This window comes from Scyliorhinus torazame, chromosome 8 (genome assembly GCF_047496885.1).
Source record: "Scyliorhinus torazame isolate Kashiwa2021f chromosome 8, sScyTor2.1, whole genome shotgun sequence".
NCBI lineage: Eukaryota > Metazoa > Chordata > Chondrichthyes > Carcharhiniformes > Scyliorhinidae > Scyliorhinus > Scyliorhinus torazame.
The window spans coordinates 111,578,430-111,605,009 of record NC_092714.1 but is presented as its reverse complement, the minus strand read 5'-3'; the positions used below and the strand labels follow the sequence as shown (position 1 = coordinate 111,605,009).

General features: G+C 45.8%; 1 protein-coding gene across 3 annotated transcripts in view; it reads left to right on the top strand.

Annotated features, from left to right (window-relative positions):
- Positions 1-26,580, top strand: part of map3k7cl (map3k7 C-terminal like) — a 203,827-nt gene that overhangs the window by 27,288 nt on the left and 149,959 nt on the right. The window contains exons 1-4 of one of the 3 annotated variants that reach the window (XM_072514026.1): positions 5,072-5,146; positions 5,379-5,439; positions 5,544-5,608; positions 6,081-6,195. In XM_072514026.1, coding sequence (XP_072370127.1) covers positions 5,427-5,439; positions 5,544-5,608; positions 6,081-6,195 — 193 coding nt within the window. In that variant the 5' untranslated portion in view covers positions 5,072-5,146; positions 5,379-5,426. The other 2 variants (XM_072514027.1, XM_072514025.1) reach the window with 2 other exon arrangements.

Here is a 26,580-nt window from a genome sequence, read left to right as displayed (position 1 = left end):
GCTGAATCTCCCCCTATCAGCAACCTTGTGTTACCATTGATCAGAAATGGAACTGGACTAGCCATATAAATACTGTGCCTACAAGAGTAGATCTGAAGCCAGGTATCCTGCGGTGAGTAACTCACCCCCTGACTCTCCTGACAAAATCTACAAGGTACAATTCAGGAGTGCGATGGAATGCTCCCCACTTGCCTGGATGAGTGCAACACCAACAACACTCAAGCTTGTCACCATCCAGAACAAAGCAGCCTGCTTGATTGACACCCATCCACAAAAATTCTCTCCCTCCGCCACCAACGCACAATAGCAACAGTGTGCTTTCTACAAGATGCACTGCAGGAACGCACCATGGCTCCTTAGGCAGCGCCTTCCAAACCCTCAACTGCTACCATCTAGAAGGACAAGGGCAGCAGAAACATGGGAACCCCACCACCTGGAGGTACCCCTCCAAGCCACTCACCATCCTGTCTTGGAAATATATCTTTCACAGCCACTTGGTCAAAATCCTGGAACTTCCTCCCTAACAACACTGTGGATGTACCTACACCACATGCACTGCAGCTGTTCAAGAAGGAAGCTCGTTCTGCACCAATAACAGGAGCAAGTCAGAAGCAGCATGAAGTATTATTGGGTCCTTTCATTTCTTTGGTGTTCAACTCCATTTACTTGGCTTAAAATCTTGTATTCACAGGAAGTTGCCTGATGTATCCTGATGCAGCATTATGTTTTATCTTTTAAATCTTCCATTTTTTCCCACTAACAATCTTTCATTTCCAGCTGGGCTGAGCTGGGCAGGGTGTGAAACAGCTGTTGCTCTATGGCTCACTGTTGAATCGTGTGCTTTGGAAGGCTGGAGCTCAGCCTGGCAGATCTGAATTAAACTGCTCTGACATGTGGTGGATTGTCAATCAGGAAGAATCAGCAGGTAAAATCTGACGGTCAAATCCAGGATCTTCAATGTGCCGGTTAAATCTACAGGCACCCAATAATTAATTATCATTTGGATACTGATCAAATTTCTGTTGGCAGTACTCAAGGACTATATGTGGTGCTCAGTGATATGAAAAGAATTCCGTGATAATAATCCAAGGTCACTATCATTGGAACAAGATCAGAGACCTATTAAATAACATATTTATTTGATAACTATTTTTATTTCCTGCTGTTCGCAAAACAAAAATAAATTGATACAGGATATATTTTAAAGAATAGCGTGAGAACTGATGAGCATAAAGCCAGCTGAAGGCTCATTATGGTACTAAACATTTAAAATTGGAAGGTAAAGAGCAAAAAGCAGAATAACTTGAGTGCTATTGTGTTGCATACAAGTGGTTCCAATCCTATTTGCCTTGACCTTATTCACCATAAGAGGTTCTACCTTTCTACCCACAAGTTTTACCCAATTATATCGTGTTTGCTGTGGATTTGATTTTCATGCAAATGACATTTTATGACCCAACATTAAATATTACTGATTTAATTCATTGAATCTGCTTCCACCGTCCTTTCAGTCAGCACATTCCAGATCACAACAAACGTGGATTTTTGATTCTGTGTCTCAAGGTACTCCATAAGAATGTTCCAAAACAAAATTGAATACCGAGCCACATAAGGCGATATTAGGGCAGGTGAGCTTGGTCAAAGAGGCCAATGTTAAGCTGCCTCTTATAGGAGGAAAGAGAGGTTGAGTGGTTTAGGGAGGGATCCCAGAACTTAGAGTCTTGGCAGCGGAAGGTGCAGCCACCATTGGCGAAGCAGTTAAATCCGGGGATGTGTTTCTCGAGAGGAGCCAATGTAAGTTAGCAAACACAGAGGTGACCGGGCAACGGAACTTAGTGTCAGTTAGGATACGGCAGCAGAGATTTGGATGACCTCAAGTTTACGAAGGGTAGAATATGGGAAGCCAGCCAAGAGTGTGTTAGAATAGTCAAGACCCGAGGTAACAAGGGCATGTGTGAGGGTTTCAACAGCAGATGAGTTGACATCGAGGCGGAGTTGAGCAATATTACGGTCGTGGAAATTGGCGGTCTTAGCAATGGCATGGGTTGATTGATCAATTAAAAGCTCATCTCGGTCAAGTATTGACACCAATGTCCAAACAGTTTAGATCGGCCTCAGACAGTTGCCTCGGGAGGGGGGTGAGGTCGGTGGCTAGGGCATGGAATTTATGGTGGGGAATAAAGACAATAGTTCTGGTTTTTCCAATATTTAATTGGAGCAAATCTTTGCTCGCCCGTCACAGTACTGGGTGTCGGGAAAGCAGTCTGTTAACTTAAAGAAAGTGGAGCTGTCGAGAGAGGTTGTAGTGAGGTAAAGCTGGGTGTTGTTAGCACACATGTGAAAACATGTATGCTGGATAAATTCAGCAAGACTGGCTGCATCTGTGGAGAGAGAAACAGAGTTTTAAAAAAATATATTTTTATTCGCCTTTTTCACATTTTCTCCCAAATTTGCACCCACCAACAATAAACAATAAGCAGTAACGAATATAATGTCAATCCCTATATCAATAACAACGATCACATCCTCCCACCAAACCCCAGACATTAGCCCGCATGTTAACATAAACAAATGACAAAAAGGAATCAGAAATCCCCCATAGTCACCATTAACACACATAGCACCCTCCCCCCAACTAATGTTCGATGTTATCCAGTTCTTGAAAGTGCATAATGAATTAAACCTACGAATTGTAGAACCCGTCCAGCCTTCCCCTCAGTTCTAACTTAACCTTCTCAAGAGTGAAAAATGTCATCAGGCCCCCCCGCCACGCCAGGGCACAGGGTGGAGAGGTTGCTTTCCATCCCATCAGGATCCGCCTTTGGGCGATCAACGAGGCGAAGGCTACAGCATCTGCCTCCGCACCCGTTTCCAACCCTGGTTGGTCCGACACCCCGAATATGGCCTCCCGAAGGCCCGGGTCCAGTTTCATGTGCACCACTTTAGTGATTGCCCTAAAAACCTCCTTCCAGTAATCCTCCAGCTTTGGATGGGACCAAAACATATGAACATGATTTGTGCCCTCCCCCCCCGCCCTTCCCACAATGTTCACACACATCTTCCACCTCTTCAAAGAGCCAGCTCATCCTCGCCCTTTTGAGGTGTGCTCTATATACCATCTTCAGCTGTATCAGCCCCAACCTCGCACATGAGGTGGAGGCGTTCGCTCTCCAGAGCACCTCACACCAGAACCCCTCCTCCATACCTACTCCCAACTCTTCCTCACACTTTGCTTTGATCCCTTCCAGTGGTCCTGTTCCAAAATAAACCGCCAACACAACCCCTTTTCCAGTCCCCTGTCATCAGCACCTCCTCCAGGACTGTGGAGGCCGGCTCCACCGGGAAGCTCTGCATCTCCTTTCTGGCAAAATCTCGAACCTACATGTATCCATACATTTCCCCCTGCTCCAGCCCATACCTTGTTTCCAGCACCTTCAATCCTGTAAACCGACCCCCAAGAAATAAATCTTTTAGTGTCTCAATCCCCTTCTCCTCCCATTTCTGAAAATTTCCGTCCCACTTCCCTGGCTCAAATCTGTGGTTCCCCCGAATTGGCATTTCCCTTGACCCTGCCCCCAACCCGAAGTGTTGGCGAAACTGCCAGAGAAAAAACAGAGTTAGCGTATAGAACATAGAACATAGAACATACAATGCAGAAGGAAGCCATTCAGCCCATCGAGTCTAGCGTCCATGTGACTTCTTCAGAGCTGAAGAGGGATAGAAATGTGATGGATTATATAGTTGGAGAGGGAGGTAGAGGAGGTGGAGCAGAATAGAAGATCAGAGATAGGTCAGAGCTAAGGAGAGATTGACAAAAATGTCATGGACACAAGACAAAGGGAGTGTTAATGGTAGTGTTAAGCACTAAAGAAGGTTTTTGGATGATGTGGCTGAGGGGTAACATGTAGATGACAAATGAAAGGGTGCAAGGGTCGATCCTTGAGAACATGAGAGGGAATGCTGTGGGAGTGGAAAAGAAGCAGTGTCAACTCTGGTTCTTTACCAATGACCTTAAATGCCCGCCCTCTGGTTTCTGTACCTTTCTATGACTGGAAAGGTTTTTCTTTTTTACACTATTGAAGCCTTTCATGATTTTGAATACCTCTGTTGAAGCCCCTTAACCTCTCTGCTCTCAGGAGAAAAAAACCCATCTTCACCATCTCAACATAACTGAAGTCCCACATCACTGGCACCATCCTAATAAATCTCCCCTGCACCCACTCCCAAAATTTGACATCCTTCCTAATGTCTGGTGGCCAGAATTGACTCGTACAAATTAATTGCCAATATTTCGATATTTGATTTGAATTATGTTTAGTAAGGCATGGATCAAAGAAAAATGAAAATTTCTAATCCTGTATATTGTTTGGGCTATGTGCTGAAACAACTTCTGGATCATAGATTCGGAAGGGATCAGGTATTGAGCCTTGCAGCATGGGTTTTTAATGTGAAGCGGTCAGGGAAGGGTGCAAGACGATGCCAGGTGCTTCCCCATGGGGTTGGAAGCAGAGTTGAAGGGCAAGTCAGCCGATTCCAGAATGGCATTGGAGAAGTTTTATTGCCTGTCCAATTTGCTCGGGAATGGCACGTGGCTTGGGACAACCTAAAAGAAGAGGAGATATAACAAATAAAGGGAGGTTATAAATAACTGCTGGGGCCCTCAGCAGATTAATTACTAATCTACCCAGCTAGCTTTAAATCTTCATTTGCTTCAAATATAAGCTAATTCCATGCCCTTGCACAGATTCCCCAGGGATGACACTCTTTGCTGCACTCTGTAGTCCACTGTGAAACTCTGCTGGTCCTTTGATTTTTCTTTTAAAAGAAAATCCATTGATTTTACTGACAAATCATGGGTGGAAGCTGACTGTCAAATTCAGCAGCCAGTGCTATAAGAGACTACTGCATCTGAAAATGTGGTTATTTGATATGTGAGTTGTAGAAAACAAGCCAAAATATGTCGAGGATTTTCGTGTCAGATGAGGCTGACACCTGTCATTACTGTCATTCAAGTGTTATTCATTTCTATTGCGCATACTACTATTCTGTCATATTGTGCTGAAGCACAGACACACGAAGCCTCAGTTTGGAAAACTGCATCATGGTACATTTACGTACTGTTACAGCTGCAGTCCAAACTGGCTATGTAAGCCTGAGCTAATTGGGGTCATAGGCATTTTTACTGACTGGAGTCATGTTGTTTAAAGGAGTTTGCTGCAGCAGACAGGGTTATGCTGACAATATTTTTCTGGTTTAAAGACAGTTTGTTTGTGCTTAGAAGTTTCTGAACTGTAAACAAAATGCTAAGGGAGGCTTCAGAGAGAGGAATTCCATCCAGTGTTGTGCGAATGAATAAAGTTCTGTGCCTTTTTCCCTAGGAAAGGAAGGGAAAGTCCGGCTGACAGAAAGCAGGCCTGAGGAAGCCCATGGGAAGTGCAGGTAACAGCATGCTGTCCTAGCAGCTGTTTCAGCGTCTATTACACTGTCAATTTGTGCATGCAGCAGGTGCTTTATCTCACATTTAATCTTTAATGCTCTGAAAGGCAAAGACCAAGCAGGACACGAGTCCGTTCAGAACGTTGTATCGGCAGGTGTGGAATTGTGCAAGGTAAGACAATGGGTACAATCTATCTGTGTACTCTGAACTGACCCAATGACAAAAAAAATGATGTATTACATTTAAGTTTGTAAAGTTTGGTGGTCTATTTGGGATTATCCTTGTGATCACTGGCAATTAACATTGCTCAGCTTGAACTTTTATGAAATATAAAGTTAGACAGAACACATGATCCAGTGCTGTGGATTCTGAAAGTTATTACATTTGAGGAAGACAGAAAATTCAGTGTACTCTTCTGCTTTGTATCCCAGCCTTGTCGCTCAAGATTATCCCATATGGTACTTATATCATCCTTTAATTTCACATTTAACTTTGGATGGGGATAGGGAGCTCAGTTTGGATTCAGTTTAACAAAGACTGCTCCAGCAGAATAATGACGCTTCTTTATATGTGGTGTTATTAAGGCTTTCCATTTAAATGTTGGAAAATGACAATGAATCGCAATACCAATTTTTCCTCACAGCTAAAGAACAAAAACTACACCCGGACCTTTGCTCCCATTGGCCACATGATTACCACAAGGAGGCTGCCTTCGGATAAACCTGTCCACATTTCCTTGAGCCTAGATGACCTTACAGGTATGACAACATATATCAGTTATTAAATGTGAAGATGAATAGGTTCAGGTATAATGTTGAATCCTTCAGTTAGCATTACTATTTTTATGTATCTAAACATATGTAAAACTGTTAATTTTTTAAAAACGTAGGCAACAGAAGGTTTCACTTTTAAGAAATAAAGAGAATTTCATGATGTTAGATTCTTTGTACATGTGGAGAAGGGACTGATTATAAAAAATAATTTAAATTGTTTCACTGTAATCCAATGACTGATTTACTCCAGCATTATTTTGAATACATCCTAGCGATGATAATTTTTAAAGGTGCAACAAATAACTGGAAAGTTAATTATTCATGATGTTTGACAATTAGTCCAACCATAATTTTTCTATGTGTTGTATTTTGTCTGCATTGTTTTTCTTTCCCTGACTCTATATTGTATTTGTTGAGGCAATCCAGGTTAGTCATTAAACCAATTCAGAGTTATGCATGGTATTTTCCCTTGTCTGAGGTGATGGGAGATGTGAGCATATTTTCTATTCCACATAGTTTATGGCATCAGTGCAGAACACACACATGAAGATAAGGAAATAGTGCGGAGATCCATAGTGCCAGATTCCTGTCCCGATGTGCACAGTACATCTTTCTTTCAGTTTGGCCTGAAGTGTTTTTGCACAAATTGTCCAAGAGTTAAATTTCAAGCAATGGTAATTACAGAATAATCTATTCCCTCATAAATGGGTGCTGAAGCTCAGGCCAGTTCTGATCTAACAACATGTGACTGCCCGAAGGGGGACCGGCTAGATTTTCGTCAAGTTCATTTCTTTTTAAAAATAAATTTAGAGTATCCAATTTTTAAAATTTTTTCCAATTAAGGGGCAAATTAGTGTGGCCAATCCACCTAACCTGCACATCTTTGGGTTGTGAGGGTGAAACCCACACAGACATGGGAGAATGTGCAAACTCCACATGGACAGTGCCCAGGGCCGGGATTCGAACCCGGGTCCTCAGCGCCAGAGTTCCAGTGCTAACCACTGCGCCACATGCCGCCCCAAGTTCATTTCTGACAGTGGACTTTGAAAGTTGATTTCTGAGAACTGAATTTCCATGATTTGGGCTGCTATTTGTTCATTTCCTTTCTTTTTCCAAACGCTAGATTTTTTGCCGGCAATGTTTTTGATTGCTGCAATTAAAAATTGGGGTAGCATGGTAGCACAGTGGTAAGCACAGTTGCTTTATAGCTCCAGGGTCCCAAGTTCGATTCCCGGCGTGGGTCACTGTCTGTGTGGAGTCTGCACGTTCTCCCCGTGTCTGAGTGGGTTTCCCCCGGGTGCTCCGGTTTCCTCCCACAGTCCAAAGATGTGCAGGTTAGGTTGATTGGCCATGCTAAACTGTCCATAGTGTCCAAAAAAAAAAGATTAGGTGAGGTTACAGGGTTACGGGGATAGGGTGGAGCTGTGAGCTTAGGTAGGGTGATCTTTCCAAAGGCCGGAGCAGACTCAATGGGCCGAATGGCATCCATCTGCACTGTAAATTCTATGCTATGTTAAAACTCTATGCTAAAAATCAGAATATGGGAATTTACTTAAATTAACTCACTCTGTGTTATTTGGAGATGAAAGAAGAAGATGAAAGATGGGATGTGAGAGAGATTTTGCTTTTACTGGACCTGAGTTAGGCTGCCTATAATCGTTCACATCCATGCAATCATGTACGCAGAGTCAATACATCTACATTGATTGTCTGAGGAAAAACTGCTTTCACAGGTTCTCTCACTGGTGAACTGTATGGAAGTATTCTGCTTGCTGGCACCTGAATCCAGGTCAGTAGCTATCAAGGCCACCATAGCTCTGATCTTCTGTGCCTCTTGCTTCCAAGTTACTGGAGTGCAGTTGCATCAAGTATGAAAGTGTGAAAATAGATAAGTCACCTGGGCCAGGTGGGATTTATCCTAGGATTCTCTGGGAAGCTAGGGAGGAGATTGCTGAGCCTTTGGCCTTTATCTTTAAGTCATCTTTGTCTACAGGAATAGTGCCAGAAGACTGGAGGATAGCAAATGCTGTCCCCTTGTTCAAGAAGGAGAGTAAAGATAACCCCGGTAACTATGGACCAGTGAGCCTTACTTCTGTTGTGGGAAAAATCTTGGAAAGGTTTATAAGAGATAGGATGTATAATCATCTGGAAAGGAATAATTTGATTAGAGATAGTCAACACGGTTTTGTGAAGGGTAGGCCGTGCCTCACAAACCTTATAGAGTTCTTTGAGAAGGTGACCAAACAGGTGGATGAGGGTAAAGCAGTTGATGTGGTGTATATGGATTTCAGTAAAGCGTTTGATAAGGTTCCCCATGGTAGGCTACTGCAGAAAATACGGAGGCATGAGATTCAGGGTGATTTAGCAGTTTGGATCAGAAATTGGCTAGCTGGAAGAAGACAAAGGGTGGTGGTTGATGGGAAATGTTCAAACTGGAGTCCAGTTACTACTGGTGTACCAGAAGGATCTGTTTTGGGGCCACTGCTGTTTGTCATTTTTATAAATGACCTGGAGGAGGGCGTAGAAGGATGGGTGAGTAAATTTGCAGATGACACTAAAGTCTGTGGAGTTGTGGACAGTGCGGAAGGATGTTACAAGTTACAGAGGGACATAGATAAGCTGCAGCGCTGGGCTGAGAGGTGGCAAATGGAGTTTAATGCAGAAAAGTGTGAGGTGATTCATTTTGGAGGGAATAACAGGAAGACTGAGTACTGGGCTAATGGTAAGATTCTTGGCAATGTGGATGAGCAGAGAGATCTCGGTGTCCATGTACATAGATCCCTGAAAGTTGCCACCCAGCTTGAGAGGGTTGTTAAGAAGGCGTACTGTGTGTTAGCTTTTATTGGTAGAGGGATTGAGTCTAGGAGCCATGAGGTCATGTTGCAGCCATACAACACTCTGGTGCGGCTGCATTTGGAGCATTGCGTGCAATTCTGGTCGCCGCATTATAGGAAGGATGTGGAAGCATTGGAAAGGGTGCAGAGGAGATTTACCAGAATGTTGCCTGGTATGGAGGGAAGATCTTATGAGGAAAGGCTGAGGGACTTGAGGCTGTTTTCGTTAGAGAGAAGAAGGTTAAGAGGTGACTTAATTGAGGCATACAAGATGATCGGAGGATTGGATAGGGTGGACAGTGAGAGCCTTTTTCCTCAGATGGTAATGTCTAGCACCTTTAAATTGAGGGGAGATAGATAGGCCGAAGGGCCTGTACTGCGCTGTAATGTTCTATGTTCTAAGTAGGTAATTGATGCATTTCTTGCCAACGCAAGCAACTTCATCGATTTGTCTATAAAAGCCATGAATGAGATGAAACTGCAATTGAATAAAGTCTGGAGCACCACTGAGCTGGCTATTTGGAGCCCAACATTGAGTCCCATGACTTCTATGAGCATCAAAGATTTCCACTCCATAACAAAAGAGAAAATGCTGGAAAATCTCAGCAGGTCTGGCAGCATCTGTAGGGAGAGGCAAAAAACTAACGTTTTGAGTCCGATGACTCTTTGTCAAAGCTAACAGATAGAGAAAGTGGGAAATATTTATACTGTGGAGTGAGAATGAAAGATGAGTCATAGCAACAGAAACCCAGGGAAACCCGGTGCTAATGGCCACAGAAACCTAGGGGAAAGAGTTCTAATGGCAGTCCCCAGAGAGAACAGAAGATGTGAAAGGCCAAACAGCAGAGAAACTAACATCAGAGGATGAACTGTAGATGTGGGGGAAGGGGAAGCAAAGAGGAGAAAGGGTAAGGAAAGGTGGATAAGATTGGGGGGGGGGGGGTGGTTAAATATATATTAAGAAAGAAAAGAAAGAAATGGTAAAAGACAGTTAAAATGAAATTAAATGAAAACAAATGGGTCGAGGTGGGGTAAAGCTAATCATCTGAAGTTGTTGATTTCGATGTTGAGACCGGAAGGCTGTAGCGTGCCAAACCGGAAGGTGAGATGTTGTTCCTCCAGTTTGCGTTGAGCTTCACTGGAACATTGCAGCAGGCCAAGGACAGACATGTGGGCATGGAAGCAGGGTCTTTTGTTAAAATGGCAAGCAACGGGAAGGTCAGGGTGCTGAATGTGCACAGACCAAAGATGCTCAGCAAAGTGATCACCAAGTCTGCGTTTGGTCTCTCCGATATAAAGGAGACCACATTGGGAGCAGCGAATGCAATAGACCAAATTGGAAGAGATGCAAGTGAAACGCTGCTTAACCTGAAATGAGTGTTTTGGGCCTGGGATGTTAAGCATGGAAGAGGTAAAGGGGCAGGTGTTACACCTTCTGCGATTGCATGGGAAGGTGCCATGGGTGATGGGAGAGGTACTCGGTATGGTGGAGGAGTGGACTAGATTATCTCTGCAGAATGCTGACAGAGGGAGTGAAGGGAAGATGTGTTTGGTGGTGGCATCATGCTGGAGTTGGCGAAAATGGCGGAGGATTATGCTTTGCATACGGAGGCTGGTGGGATGAAATGTGAGAACGAGGGGGACTCTATCCTTGCTGTGGGAGGGAGGGGAGAGGGCGAGGGTAGTGGTGCAGGAGATAGACCCTGTTGAGGGCCCTGTCAACAACTGTAGGTGGGAAATCATCGTTGAGGAAGAAGGAACACATTTTCGAAGCCCCATTTTGGAAAGTGGCATCATCGGAACAAATGCGGCGGAGGCGAAGGAGTTGAGAGAAAGGGATGGAGTCCTTACAGGTTGTAGGGTGCGAAGAGCTGTAGTCCAGATAGCTGTGGGAGTTAGTGGGCTTGTAATGGATATTAGTATTGCCGGAAATGGAGTCAGAAAGATCAAGGAAGGGAAGGGAAGTGTCTGATATGGACCAGATGAAAGTGATGGAGGGGTGGAAACTGGAAGCGAAGTTGATGAATTTTTCCAGATCTGGACGAGAGCATGAAGCGGCACCAAAATAGTCATCAATGGATCAGTAAAGGAGTTGTGGGAGGGGACCCGGGTAGGCCTGGAACAAGGAATGTTCCACATACCCCATAAAAAGACAAGCATTGCTAGGACCCATGCGGGTAGCCATTGCTACACCTTTGATTTGGAGAAAGTGGGATGAGATGAAGGAGAAGTTGTTGAGAGATAGAACGAGTTCAGCCAGGTGGAGGAGAGTGGTGGTGGATGGGAATTGTCCGGGCCTCTTTTCGAGAAAGAAGCAAAGAGCTCTCAGGCCATCCTGGTGTGGATGGAGGTGTAGAGAGATTGCACATCCATGGTGAATAGAATGCGGTTAGGGCCCGCGAACTGGAAATGTCAATACTCCATAAATGTATTTCCACTCCATAAATGTACAGTGGTCAATGATCAGCAATGCAGAATCACACGCATCAATACCTGTTTCCTAGGCAGTGGTCATACCATTTTCATTTTTATGAGTCCTCTTTGAACTAGATATGATAAAATGGAGAAGGTGGAGGTGACCTGCAGCCAATGACAGTGCAGGACTGTTTCAATGACCTTGACAACATCTCTACTAGATTGAAAGCTAGAGCCACAGGCTAGGTTCTTATGGATAAAGATGTTAATGAGTTTACATTGGAGATTTGAACTATATTTGTACATTACCTTTTGAGCAGGATTTGCATCAGTTCTTAACTGTTTTATGTGAACTTAGATCTGTAGATGGAAATTGAGCTCACGTTTCTATTTGTGCCTGTTATAGTGCTATGAGGCAAGCTGTCATTCCTGGTTACTGCCTCCTAAGTTTTAAAATACAAATTATTCTAGTACCTCAATTAGTATTTCAGCAATCAGGTGTGTAGATTGAGTGAAGATAGAAAATATGGGAAAATAAGGAAGCAACCTTACAGGGAGCAGGGTGTGTGAAGCTGTAGTCGAGGTAGCTGTGGTATTGAGAATTTGGAGTTATTGTCTTCAAAGTAGTAGAAACAAGCTAAATATTGTGTCTGGTCTTCATTGTACTGGATGTTGGAAAGCTTTACATCGTTAAAGGCGTGATTTAGTGGCCTTGTTGTGCTTGAGCGAGAGTGCGACGAGGCCAGTGAATAGCGTGAGTGCTTAAAACGAGAACCGTGCCAGGCGCCAAAGTGTTTGAGATGCAACCGGCCCACTCCCATAGGCAAAATCCCACCGTGGCATGGCGAGAAGCCAATAATAACCATTTAAGCCCTATTTCCATACAATTAGCAGAAGCGACCCAACGGGGAGGGGACCAGCGCCCGGCCCTGGTCTACAGGGTCTGGGTTCGGATGAGGGGGGGATGGCTGTGGCCGGGTGTGTGTGAGCAGGCCGTTCTGGGTATGGGGGAGGGGGGGGGAGATCAATAGAGGATCCCGGGGTGGGGGCCACCGCTGTTTGTCAGTCGAACGACCTCTCCCAATTCGATACACATATTAAACAACATAGACGGTGTTTTAGACCCCACAGAACGAGTTCTAGTGATGCTGCTGGTAGGCTGGGCGGCCAGTCGCCAGAGATGGTAGCATCAGCAGCTGCGTCCATAGAGGCTCGAGGCAGTGGCCCATGTGCCAGACCCCACCACACACCCTGAGGACCTGATCGCCCATCAGGCCAGGGTGAGACCCAGAGGGGTACCAGGGTGTGCAAGCGTTTCTGGTCGTTCGAGCAGATGACGGACAGTGTTTGCCGCAGGAGGCTCCGACTCAGCAAGGAGATGGTGCGGCACCTGTGCCATGTCCTCGTGGACTTGGCACGACGTGGCGAATCATAGAATTATTGAATTTACAGTGCAGAAGGAGGCTATTCGGCCCATCGAGTCTGCACCGGTCCTTGGAATGAGCACCCAACATAAACCCACACCTCCACCTTATCCCCTGAACCCAATAACCCCACCTAGGCTTTTTGTACACTAAGGGTAATTTAACTTGGCCAATCCACCTAATCTGCGCAAGGAGGACACCCGATCCTTGTGGCCATCAAGGTCACCGCAGCCCTGAACATTTATGCCTCAGGGTTGTGGTGATGTGCATCAATGTAAATGCATGTAGGCTAGCTCAACACTAGAGGGAGCACCAGAAACATCACACACACATACTCAACCAATAGACCAGGTAGATAGGACACGACCAATGGACAACCGATACACAAGGAGGTGACACGACCACAGGGGGGCATTACACCAACCCATATATAAAGGACACCACACACATGATCTGCCTCTTTCCAGTGGAGACAGTCAGTGAGTACAGACACACGGTTGATTCAATATCACCCCCATCACGTGGGTTGCAGCAACTGATTAGTCAGTCTGGGTAGCTATAGTAGGACTAGCAGTAGTGTCGAACCCGAGTAATAGAAGTGTAAATAGTTTAATAAACGTGTTGAAGTTATCTCCACGTCTGAACCTTCCTTTGTCAAGTGCACCACAAGGAAGCTGCTTATGTTACACCTACAACATAACAATTCAAAGGTCATTTCAGGGCTCGATCGGGGACCTGTGTGGCATCTCGTAGGTCACAGCCCACAGGTGCATCTGCCAGGTCATGGATGCCCTGTTTGCCAAGGCAGAAAACTGTATAAACTTTGACATGGACCAAGCCCAACAAGATGCCCAGGCAGCAGGATTCTCCACCATAACCAGGCTACCCCAGGTCCAGGGGCTGATAGACTACAGGCATGCCACCGTGCACGCACCATGCCATCTGGGACTGCCCTACGTTATCAGGAAGGGGTTCCAGTCCCAGAATATACAGCTTGTGTGCGACCACCATATGCAGATCATGCACATGTGTGCACGCTTCCCAGGCCACTTCTTGGGCAGTCAGACATCCCCTGCCTCTTCGCGGATCACCCCATGATGACCTGCTGCCACTTGGGGGATAAGTAATACCCGCTGAGTTCCTGGCTCATGACACCAGTACAGAGGCCGGTGACCGGTGCGGAGACCCAGCCAGACGCCGCAAGACAGGTGGCAGTTGCAAGGGTCCGGCGAGGAGGTCCTCATACTCGCCCGCTTCACATAGCCTAGTCTGTCAATGCTAACCCCCCCCCAAACTCCGCGCCCCCACCATTTCTCATCCTCCCAGGGTCTCTGTTATATTAATCCAGGGTGCTAGGACAGTGTAGGCCCTGTCAACGGGTCACTGTCGAGGGCAGGGGTGATGATATCCCTGATAACGGAATGTTGGTACTCCTCAATCTATGGTTGTGGTGAAGGGTTTTTAATGTTTCGCAAGTGTCCAGCATTGCCCCACTCTCCCCACCAACCCCTTACCCCCACCTATCCCTCCCCGTCCCCTCCGTGATTCCTAGCTCTACCACTGTGTCTAGGTGTGTCCCCAGGATGCACATTAGAAGTGGAGTCAGCCAGCTGCTTACCTCGTCCTGTGGCCATCGATGCCCCTGGTGGGTTTCTTCTGGGGCCGGAGGGCCCCAGCACAATTGATGGGGCGGCACACGCACAGCCGTGCCATCCTGACCCAGGTGCTGACTGCTAGAAGCAGCATCATCAGAGGGGTGGAACCCGGGGGAACAAGTGGTCACCGCCATCACTCCATGGTAGAAGTCCTGGTTGGCGCCCAGCACCCCCTCCTCCCGATCGGTGACCATAAGGCCCCAGGGTTCACCTCGGTACGAAGGGGCAGCTGGTTGGAGACCCGGCTGCCCCTGCATCATCTGGCCCTGCCAGCCCTGGCGGTTCCCCAATGTCTGCACCAAGGTGTCAACACCCTTGGCATTTCTCCTTAGTGACTGGGACATGCTCTGCAGTGACGCGGCAATGCCCACCTGCGACTAGGACAAGTTCCGCAGCACCTCAGCCATTCCCATTTGAGAGCGGGACATGTCTCGCAGCACCTCACCAAGGTCAGCCTGGTACTGGGTCAGGTCCCCCATCGAGGTGGACAGTGTACCAAGGCTCTCTGTCCTGGCCTCCGTAACGCCTTGGGCACCTCCACTAATTCTGCTGGCGTCGTGCACCAGCCTCTCCACTGCAGTCACCACCCTAACAGTGTTGGCCTTGGAGCCACGCATTGCCGGCAACATCTCCTGTGCCCATACCTTCTGGGACTCCTCCAATCACCCATCTCCCTCTGAACCGTCTCCATTAGCTCCGGGAAAGCCAGGTCCAGAGGCTCAGCATTAGTCAGGGACCCAGTTGCTTCTTGGGATTCAGCAGACCTCCGACTGCTGTCTCGCCTGAGGTGCATCAGCAACTGTGTGATGCTCACCAGAATGTGCCCCAGAGGTCTGTCCACTGGCGTTGCCCGCCGAGGTGAGTGTTTCTGCGGTGCTGGTGGGTGGAGATGACCGCTGTGGCGTCTATGGTGGCATCCTTGGAGCTCTCCTCCGAGGTGGTCACATAGGGGGCAGGTGGAGGACACCCCGGATGGGCTGGAGGACCTGCAGGTGAATGGACATGTGGTCAGTCGGAGTGATGGGTCATTCTGTATGGCAATAACAACTAGCGTGTGACAGTCCATCTGGTGGATACTCACCTCTGTGGCACGAATCTGAGTGAGCCGGTTAGATAATAGGAGAGGCCAAAATCGGGAACCGTGCCGGGCGCTGATCAGTTTCCGATTTAACCAGCCGGCTCGCGTTGGCTAGATCCAGATCCTGTTGTGAAGTAGCAAGAAATTATTAATCACCAATTAAGGCCAATCTCCATCCCAGTAATGGGAAGGACCATCCTGCTCAAACCGGCTCCCCAACACGTGGTCCCGCGGGCCCCCTGTAGCACACCTATTTAAAAATGTGAAGCTGGCACAATGGCTGCTGTGGGGATCGTAGGAGGTGAGTAGCCATCTTTGAAACCGGAAAATCAGCCCAGGGGCAATGAGGCTGCTGGCCCAGTGCTCGGAGCAGGTGGGGGAGCTCCCAGGCGGGGAACCGTCTGGTCGGGGAAGTTGGCCGTCATCGGCAGAGGGTCACCCCTGGGCTGGGCGGGTTGGAGAGGGGCTCAGTGCCCGTGGGCTCAACACACCACCCCCAGATCGTGTGTACGCATAACAAGGGCAACTGCAGCGGCTGCCTGTCTGTCTCATCGAACACCCCCAGGACAGAGCCTCGATTGTGGTAATATGGTGAAGGTCACTTTAACTCCCACTGACCCTGGCAGCCTCTGGCTGCACAGCTGAAGGCTATCAGTAATAGGGAATTGGCAATTTTAGTAATGGGAGCACTTCACAGCTCCCAAGTGGATTCCCGTGCATATGCCATGGGACTGTCAAGTCGCAGGAGAAGGTTCCTGCCGAGCATCCCAGTCAGACTGTGAGGCCTGGACACTTTGCCTGAACACTGGAGGCATCAACACCACAGAGACAGAAGCCAATAATCAAACACCCAGAGCTGGGCTTCAGCACTGGGGATATACCTGCGACCAGAGGGTGGTTGTGCGGATTGAGGGGACCTCCGCCCGATCCAAATAATGTTCCCGACTGGGCTCTGGGGTCCGGTGCACAGGGGCCCATATTGTGGCCAGGAGTGCATGTGCAAGGAGGGTCCCCCCAGCTCAACCGGCCTTTTGGATGGCACCCTGAGAGATGGCGGGGAGCATAAGGGTGGGGGAGACTTGGGGGATTTGAGGGCCCCAGGGTTGAGACCATAACTTATCCCATAACTCACCCTTCCAATTCCTTACAGATATCACATGGTAGATAATACTGTAGGCGGCAGCAGCATCGATGGCGGCTTGAGGTGGCAGCCCATGTGCCGCACCTCGCTCTGCACCCTGAGGACCTGGCTGCCCGTCAGGCCAGATAGGGACTTAGAGGGGGAGGCCAGCGACGGCCCAAGTTGTACAGGCATCGCTGGTCATTTGGAGAGATGTCAGACAGCATGTGCCACAGGAGGGTCTGCCTCAACAAGGGGACAGTGCGGCACCTGTGCCATGTCCTTGCAGACTGGCACCACCTGGAGGAGGAGGATACCCGCTGCCGGTGGCCGTCAAGTTCACCGCAGCCCTGAACTTTTAAGCCTCAGGTTCATTCCAGGGCTTGAGAGGGGACTAGTGTGACATATCCCAACCAACAGCCCACAAGCTGCCTGGGCATCTGACTATATAAACTTTGACCTGGACCAGGATCATCAAGATGCCCGGGCAACAGGATCCTCCTCCATCTCCGGGATGCTGGCTTTATTTGGTCCCATTGTTGTGGAATTGAGTTGGATGTATGAAGATTTCCCAGGTTGGTTGTGAGCTGCACTTGGAATTCCTGTCCTTGATTTGGGGCTGAAACATTGATCTTCCTCTGCTTGGATCTTTGGGTCTTGCAATGTCTTGGTGCTAGGTGGACGTTCATCACTGATTGAACAAGTTGATGGTCTCTCCAGCAGGCATTAGACACCCACATTCATGGAGTGATACAGAATCATTTAGATCTTTGATCCAAACAATGACATAATCCAAAAGGTAAAAGTGCTTTGACCTCGGATGTATATGTTTTTTATTTATCCTTCTGGCTGAAGAGGGCATGTATTATAATGAGGCCATGCTGGCACACTTCATCAGTGGGAGGATGCCATTTGCATTGGCTTTTCCCACCCCATTTTTCCCAATGGTTCTGCTCCAGACATGGGAATCATGGGCAACTCTGGCATTAAAGTCCTGCAGAAGGATAATTTTTTCTTCTTCTTTTGGGATATCAGTGGGTCCTGCAGCTTTGGGGGTATTAGTGCATCCTGCAGGAAAGTTAGAGTAAAACTTTCCCTAACATCTTCAGAGTCAAGGGTCAGAGCATAAGTGCTGATGACAATGGCCTATCGGTTATGGTTGAACTGTAGATGAAGTGTGTCATGCCCATCCATAACTTGGGCATATTCATAGCTTTTAAAACACAAACTTTATTCAACATGGAATCTTAGCATTGACCTAAAATGGACAAAAAAAGCCACCAGGGGTCAGTTGACCTGGTCTTTGTACTCCAAGAAATAACCCAATAACTGATTCGGTGATGCACAAGGACAGAATGGCGCATTCTAGATTAAAGGGTATTAATTACACGTATCCTAAAGACCACCAGAAGGTATTCCTGAATTGAAGAGGCCTCTTGAGAGAAAGAAAGTAATTGCCTTAAGCCACCAAGATGGAGGTCACAAAACAATGGAATGGTAAACCAGAAAGAACAATGCAGGATGTGGAACAACAGTCAAGAACACCATCACATTTGGTAAAGAAACCACAGTTATGGGGATAAAAGGTCACACGGTAGATCAGGTATATTTGTTCTGTTGAATCTTCAAATAAGAAATGCAACATGCAGAGTTCAGGGAGATGTAGAAAATGCATAAGATCTGTGCCTGAGAAAGATCTGAAGGCTGTAACACTATAAGGTCTCCAAGTCTTTTCCATTTCTGGTTCCTTAAAATAGCAAACTGACATCCCGGTAATGAGACTACAAGAAACTGACTTCCTGACCTACAGAAAGTCCGTCACTTTGTGGAAACCCTGCAAACAACTTTGGCTGGTGAACTCACCAAATCTGCACTTCAGATGTGAAGCAGACCTTCCATCAGGCCTCTAAACTTGATCTTCAAATTACATCAGACAAGCGATATATGAATATTTCCTTTTTTCTACATGCGTTGTAACACTCTCTTCAGCTGTACTTTTCTTGAGTGTGTTGGTGTGTGTGATTATGTGAGTGCATGCTGTAGCATTCAGTTTTGGGAAAAGTGCTTAAATAATTACCTTTTTTTAACCCATGAACAGCTACTGTTTATTCCAAATCATCCACACACGCTTAGTTACTCCAAATCATTTTAACATACACTCATCTTCCTCTCAAAAAACAGCTCAATAATTATAAACAGTTGGGAAGGGGACAAATGTTCTCTGTCACCTTGCCCCTTAACAAGTATCATGCGTCTTTGATTTATATAATTAGAAAGGTCTGCCAGTGCATCCGAGAGCCTATACCAGGATGGCAAAACCAGCTCCATGCACACGCGGATCATTGTCACCTTTTCCTTTCCAGTAGAAAGTGTTTCCCTCTGCTCGTTACTTCAGTTGTCCTTCCCCAGAAAGGCAGTCTCACTGAGGGTGGTGATGCCAATTTGAAGCCCTGATAGCTCATGCGATACAATTGTAGTTCTTCTATCTGGACATTCACTCTTGTGGTCATCCATGAGTGTTCTAACATTTCAGGGTGCAAAATAGAGTGTTCTTTCTTTGCCTACAAAGATGGTGATCCCGCACGGTGTGGTTCCCCAGCCAGGAGGAAATGGGAAAGCTTATTTTGAGGGCATGTTTTCTAGCCCCCTCCCTATTTGGGGTGAGCAGAGGGTATCCTGAAGCGAATTGCTCAGTCACAGATGCTGCTTCCCAAAGACATCTCTGTCCCAACACAGGTGTCTAATGATCTTCATGCATCTGTTGTCTATGTGCAAATTCTTGAATAGGGGCCCCCAGGTTCACAGTCCCATTCCCGTCACCAAATCTCCATCGCCACAGAACTTCCGAAGACTTAAAAAAAAACAATGTTTTACTTCTCCTTTTTCACATTTCCTCCCAAATTTACACCCAACAATAAACAATAATCAGTAACGAATGTAATGTCAATCCCCACATCAATAACAACAATCTCTTCCTCCCATCAAACCCCCAAACATTAGCCCGCACGTTAACATAAACAAATGACAAAAAGGAATCAGGAATCACCCATAGTCACCATTAACACATACAGTCCCCCTCCCCACAACCCTCCCAGCCCCCAACCCTCCTAATATTCGATGAGATCCAATTCTCAAAAGTGCATAATGAATAATGCCTATGAATTGTACAACCCTTCCATTCTTCCCCTCAGTTCAAATTTGACCTTTTCAAGCGTTAAGAATTACAGCCGGTCCCCCCCACCATGCCAGGGCACAGGGTGGAGAGGTTGATCTCCACCCTAACTGGATTTGCCTTCGGGCGATCAATGAGGCGAAGGCTACAACATCTGCCTCTGCGCCCGATTCCAACCCCAGCTGGCCCGACACCCTGAATATGGCCTCCCGAGGGCCCGGGTCCAGTTTCACGTGCACCACTTTAGAGATTGCCCTAAACACCTCCTTTCAGTAATCCTCCAGCTTTGGACAGGACCAAAACATGTGAATGTGGTTTGCGGGGCCTTCTACGCAACGTTCACACACATCTTCTACCTCCTCAAAGAGCCGGCTCATCCTCGCCCTTGTAAGGTGCGCTCTGTACACCACCTTCAGCTGTATCAGACCCAACCTCGCACACGAGATGGAGGCGTTGACCCTCCGGAGCACCTCACACCAGAACCCGCCTCCATACTCTCTCCCAAATCTTCCTCCCACTTTACCTTGATCCCTTTGCTAGCCGCTTTAGTTGCTGTGATATGAAGAGTCTAAAATTCTTGTTCCTTTTCACCAAACACCATTTATTTCACTTCCACAGCCTCTGCACAAAATTCTTAACAACACACCACCTGACAGAGGCCACCTGAAGCCTCTTTACATATCAGTGTCAATTAATGGATACTTAACATAAATGAGACAACTAATTGCAATGTCTCTTAACCCATTACTTAACAGTCTCCCCTTCCTTGGAGAAAAAAGATAATTCGGTGAAATCAAAATTTCAAGAAACTCAAAAACACACACATGATTTGCCCCCCTTTTTTTTGTTTGGACTGGAAAGAAAAAAAAACAGTCCCAGAAACAAGCACCCTTCATTATCAATATCCAAAAGTTTATGTGAACTCGCCCCTCTTTTCATAAAACAGTCTGACAGTTGATAGCTCCTGTCAACCCATTTATTTTTTGTTATTTCTCCTCTGTCCAACATCTGCTTCAAACTTGCGATGTCTATCCGTAACCTCTTTTCATGACACTTTTTGTAGAGTCCATATTTTCCCACAGGGATTTATTGTCAATGTGACAGTCAATAGGTATATTACCCAAATCCCCTAACCCCAAAATTTCTGTCAATATCATATTTATATAAAAAGCCATATCCACCGCCTCTACCAGGCTTAACGTCTCAGCAGCCAAAGTTCTTTTTACCACTCTCCTTATTTTCTTTGTTTCCCACACAAGCGGGCAATATTTACCATTGTTCCCCAAAAGGAAAATTATAAAAGCTCCTGCGCTTGAAACCCCATCACATAAATTTGCACAGGACGCATCACTATAAACAATGAGTTTCAAGTGCTTATGGTCACCTAAAACCGGGAACTTCAAAACACACTCCTGCATTTTTAGTTTGGCCAACGCTTTATTTGCTCTTATTATGTCTTCCACTTTGGGATCATTCATTTTTGTACTCAACTCTAAGACATCAAAACTCACATCCGGTCTAGTCTGTCTAACTAACCAGTTCAGTTCCCCAATTAAACTTCGCAGTTGCTCTTTTTCTATCTTTGAAACCATTGCGTCTTTTTGTGAAACTCGGCCACGACTAATTGCTATTGGGGTGATGCTTTCCAAATAAGATTGTCTGTCCAATTTCCAGTCCAATATATTTAAATGCACCGGAAGCCTGACTTCCAACCCTGAATTCTTTCCTCAAACCAGAGATTACAATAGCTTCAAAATCACTAGTCCCACCCTACATCGACATGCATCATAAAAATGCCAGAAAGATTTCCTTTATAGTGCCAGTAAAACATTGCAGGATCTGCTTTCAACTGGCAACAGCCTAACTTTAACAAAACTGACCTTACCGAAAAATACCAGACTCTAGATGCATCATTTAATCCATATACACATTTGTTCAACTTCCAGAGTACCCCTTCTGTGTTAACTGCTTCTTTAGGAGGACGGAGAAAAATGTCTCTCTGGAGCTGATGCCCCTGCAAAAAGGCAGCTTTTATATCTATAGATTTGCATTCCCATGCCTTTGTGGCTAATAGAGCCAAGAAGATCTTTAAAATAACCTTTCCTGCTGTAGGTGAATCTACCCTTAAATCCTGATCTTCTAAGTTTTCTTCAAATCCCCTTGCCACAAGCCTGGCCTTTGCCTTATAAGTTCCATCCGGAAGAACCTTTATTGTGCAAATCCATCTGTGGGATAGAGCTCTTTGTCCCCTATCTGGTACTTCCGTGTATACCCCAAATTCACTCCAACTTTGCAATTCTTGCTGTTTAGTTTCTTTAATAACTTTTTCATCTAATTTAGTTGAAGCCACCAAAATCTCACATGCATGTGGGCTTCTGCTCCTATTAGTATTCGTAGTCTTACTCATGTTCCGAGATCTTGACAAACTACGCCCCTTCTCCCACCTGGTATCTCGTTCTGTACTGCTACTGCTTGATCTTTCCCTTCTGCTGTGGGATGTCCTTTCAATAGTTCTCGGCCTTTTCCTGCGGACCTGTTCACTATCCAATGTACTATCTGAACTGGCACTGCGTTTCTGTGCCCTCCATTTTTGAACTTCGTTTTCCCAATCCGTTGTCTTGACTCCTTCCCCTGAATGCTGTACATTCAACCAATGTTTATACTTTCCAGTGGCCTTCCCTGCTCTACTAATAACAGTTGCATCATTCCATTGACCCTTCAGGCAAGTATGTCACTTTTGTACCAACTTTTGGCAGTTGCCCTTTCGGAAAAATGGCCTGTTTTAATTCACCAGAAGTGTTGTGTTCCTCCACAGAAACCCTGTCTATATCAGTTAATTGGTCCTCATAGTTCTGTAACACATGCGTACCAGATGATTCTAGTTCCTCGTCATGTCTGTCTGCTCTGTCTAAATTTGAAAATTTGTAATCTGTACCCATTATCCTTGATGAATGGACCCTGACAGTTTGATTACCATGTTGCAAAATAATTGTTTTGCCATCTATGCCTATGATCTTCCCTGGGCCTTTCCATTCATTAGAATTGTCTCTCTTATAGTATACCATGCCTCCTTGCTGAAAAACGGCATCTGATGGCCGTACGTTATGTCTTAAAGCTCTGCAAATTCTTTCAGAGATGTCTGCTTCCAAAATAGCTTTTCTACTGCTATGTAATGCATTTAAATGTTCAGCAAAACCAGAGCTAATTGTAGTCCCCTCCCAAGCTGGAGGCTGGTCATCCAAAATGGACGGAATTTTAGGATTTCTACCAAACACTAATTGATAAGCACTATAGCCCCCAACCATCTGCAATGAATTTTTGCATGTACCGCCCATGCTAAAGCTGAATTTAGCCTGCAATTTGGTCGATCTGCCAAAATTTTCCAAAGCATATCATCGATGACAGCATGATTTCTTTCACAGACACCATTACTAAATGGGCTTTCTGCAGCTGTATTCATAACTCTGATATTCATGTTTTCACACATATCCCTAAACTTTCATTAGCAAATTCTCCCCCATTGTCTGTAAGGAATTTTGCCAGTGGACCCATTCCTGTCCCTATACATTTTTCCACGATTTCATCCAGAATTACTCTCTTTCCTTTGTTTCGTACAATCGTTGATTGACTAAATCTGGTTGCTAAATCTACAAAATGCAAAATAAATATATTATTTGCTTTATCCCAGATCTTAAGGTCCATGGCCACAATGTCGTTAAAATCCCTGGCCAAAGGTAAGGTTACTATCGGTGGTGCTGGTGTCCTTCTGTACTTCCTACAAACTTCACAGCGGTCACTAACCTGTTCTATCAGTTTAGTATAGTCGTCATCCCTTACCCCTGCATCCTTTAATACATTTTTCAGCCTCCGAGGAGACAGATGTGCAAATTGCCTATGCAGTTTTAATACCGCAAGCTTTTTATCAGCTAAAGTCCCATTTTCAACTGCCATTAACACATCCTTAACCACTCTACTTGAAAAATTATTTGTCAGTAATGGAATACAATAGTGTCCCGACTGTGTAAATTGTAAGCCCACCGTCTTTCCAAACACTGTTGCCTTATCCTGTTCCATATCCAGTTTCATGTGTGCTTTCTTCATCGACGGTCTGCTCAGAAGCAAAGGTATCTCACTTGATACAACATCTGTGCTAATGAAATGATTCACTCCGGCAATATTGCAAGGGATCACCACTCTTTTCAGCGACTTCAGAGTATTATCATCACCAAACCTGAAACTTGTGGAACTTTCAAATTCCTTAACCTTGTTACGATTTTCAGCATTCAAAGAGTCCAGGTAACATTTTAACCAGTCAATTCCACACACAGTAGATGTGCAGCCACTGTCCAATACAGCAGTTGAAGGACTCTGCAACCAACACTCTCATTACCGGCGTAAAACTGCTTGTCAATAGGACAATGCCTTCTTTCTGGTCACTATCTTTTTCCTCTTCTGACTCTTCCGTGTCATGTGTCGCTTCAAACACTATCATAACGAGTTGGACAGTTGAAAACATGATGGTATTGAGAGTCACATCGAAAACATCGATTTATCATGCCCCGTGCATTTCTGGGGTTCATCTTCCTATTGTAGGTTCTAACTGGGTTTCTGTCTTCATAATTTCCTTGTCTCGGTCTCCGTCTATAGTCTTGAGCCCTGTTCGTAGCCATACGATTTCGCCATCCTGTTACTAGTGTATCTTCCATATTCTGCCTTACTGCAGGCTGACCTATTTGGGTCATCAGAGCCATCGGAATCAAATGTTTCCCCAGAAACTTTTGTAAAGCATTTGTCACCTGTTCAAATAAGGTATCCTGATCAGTAAACTGAACTCCTGTCAAAACCAGGAGCCTATCGATGTTGTTCACTCTAGCACAGTCAAGTAATTTAAAGGCCAACATAGACTGGAAATTCCAGATTGTGTTTCTGCAGCCTTTTAAATAGTCTGCCAAATTCCATTATATAGTCTTCCATGGAGATATCCTCCATTTTCCGGAACTTATCAAAATCCGACCATGCTTCATACGCACTTAACAAGTCATCTTTCTTTTAAATCTTATCCATATAATGTAATAAAGTCGCCAGATCTTCTTCTGAGTCTAACTTTCAGTTCCAGCTCAGAAAGCACTTTGTTTTGGATTTTACTGCTATATGGTAGAGAAAGAGCCAATGGCATACCTTGTTTTCTCTTTCCCAAAGCAGTTACTTTAGTCCACATAACTACTGCACTTCTCCATTGGTCGTACGATTCCCTTTCAGAAAATAAGGGAGGATAGTCATATCCAGCCATCTTTATCCTCAGTTCAGCCATATATCCCTTTTTTTTCCTTTTCTCACTCACTCCTTGGTTTGATCTGGAAAAGTTGTATCTTTCATCCCTTCACATTTACATAGCAACCATCCTCTGCTACCAATTGCTAGCCATTATAGTTGCTGTGATATGAAGAGTCTAAAGTTCTTGTTCCTTTTCACCAAACACCATTTATTTCACTTCCACAGCCTCTGCACTAAACTCTTAACAACACACCACCTGACAGAGGCCACCTGAAGCCCCTTTACATATCAGTGTCAATTAATGGATACTTAACATAAATGAGACAACTAATTGCAATGTCTCTTAACCCATTGCTTAACACCCTTCTAGTGGCGCCTTCTCCTCCTCCAAAATAGCTCTGTAAACTGCCGATACTAGCCCTTTCTCCAGTCCTCCTGTCGTCAACACCTCCTCCAGCAATGTGGAAGCCGGCTCTACTGGGAAGCTCTGCATCTCCTTTCTGGTAATGTCTCGCACCTGCATGTATCTAAATATTTTCCCCTGCTCCATCCCATACTTCGCTCCCAGCTCCTTCAATCCCGCAAAACGACCCCCAAGAAATAAATCTTTTCGTGTTCTCATTCCTTTCTCTTCCCATCTCTGAAAATTTCCGTCCCACTTCCCTGGCTCAAATCTACAGTTCCCTCTAATCGGCATTTCCCTTGACCCTGCCCCAAACCCAAAGTGCTGTCGAAACTGCCTCCAAATTCTCCGCAAAGCTATTGCTACCGGACTCCCTGAGTATCTCCCCGGGGCTGTCGGGAGCGGCGCTGTCGCTTGCACCTTCAATCCCGACCCCCTACACAAACTGTGTGGATAGCACAATTGCTTCACAGCTCCAGGGCCCCAGGTTCGATTCCGGCTTGGGTCGCTGTCTGTGTGGAGTCTGCACATCCTCCCCGTGTGTGCGTGGCTTTCCTCTGGGTGCTCCGGTATCCTCCCACAGTCCAAAGGTTAGGTGGATTGGCCATGATAAATTGCCCTTAGTGTCCAAAATTGCCCTTAGTGTTGGGTGGAGTTACTGGGTTATGGGGATAGGGTGGAGGTGTTGACCTTGGGTAGGGTGCTCTTTCCAAGAGCCTGTGCAGACTCGATGGGCCGAATGGCTTCCTTCTGCACTGTAAATTCTATGATCTATGATTGGGAGTCAACCCCTCTGACCCAACTCCGTACCTTCTCCACATTCGCCGTCCAGTAATAATACATCAGGTTCAGAAGACCCAAACCCCCTGCCTACCTTCCTCTCTGTAATCGCACTTTTTAAATTCTGGCCACCTTCCCTCCCCATATGAATGAGGTAATCATCCCTTCAATCTCTCTAAAAAATGCTTTTGGCAGGAAAATCGGCCGGCACTGAA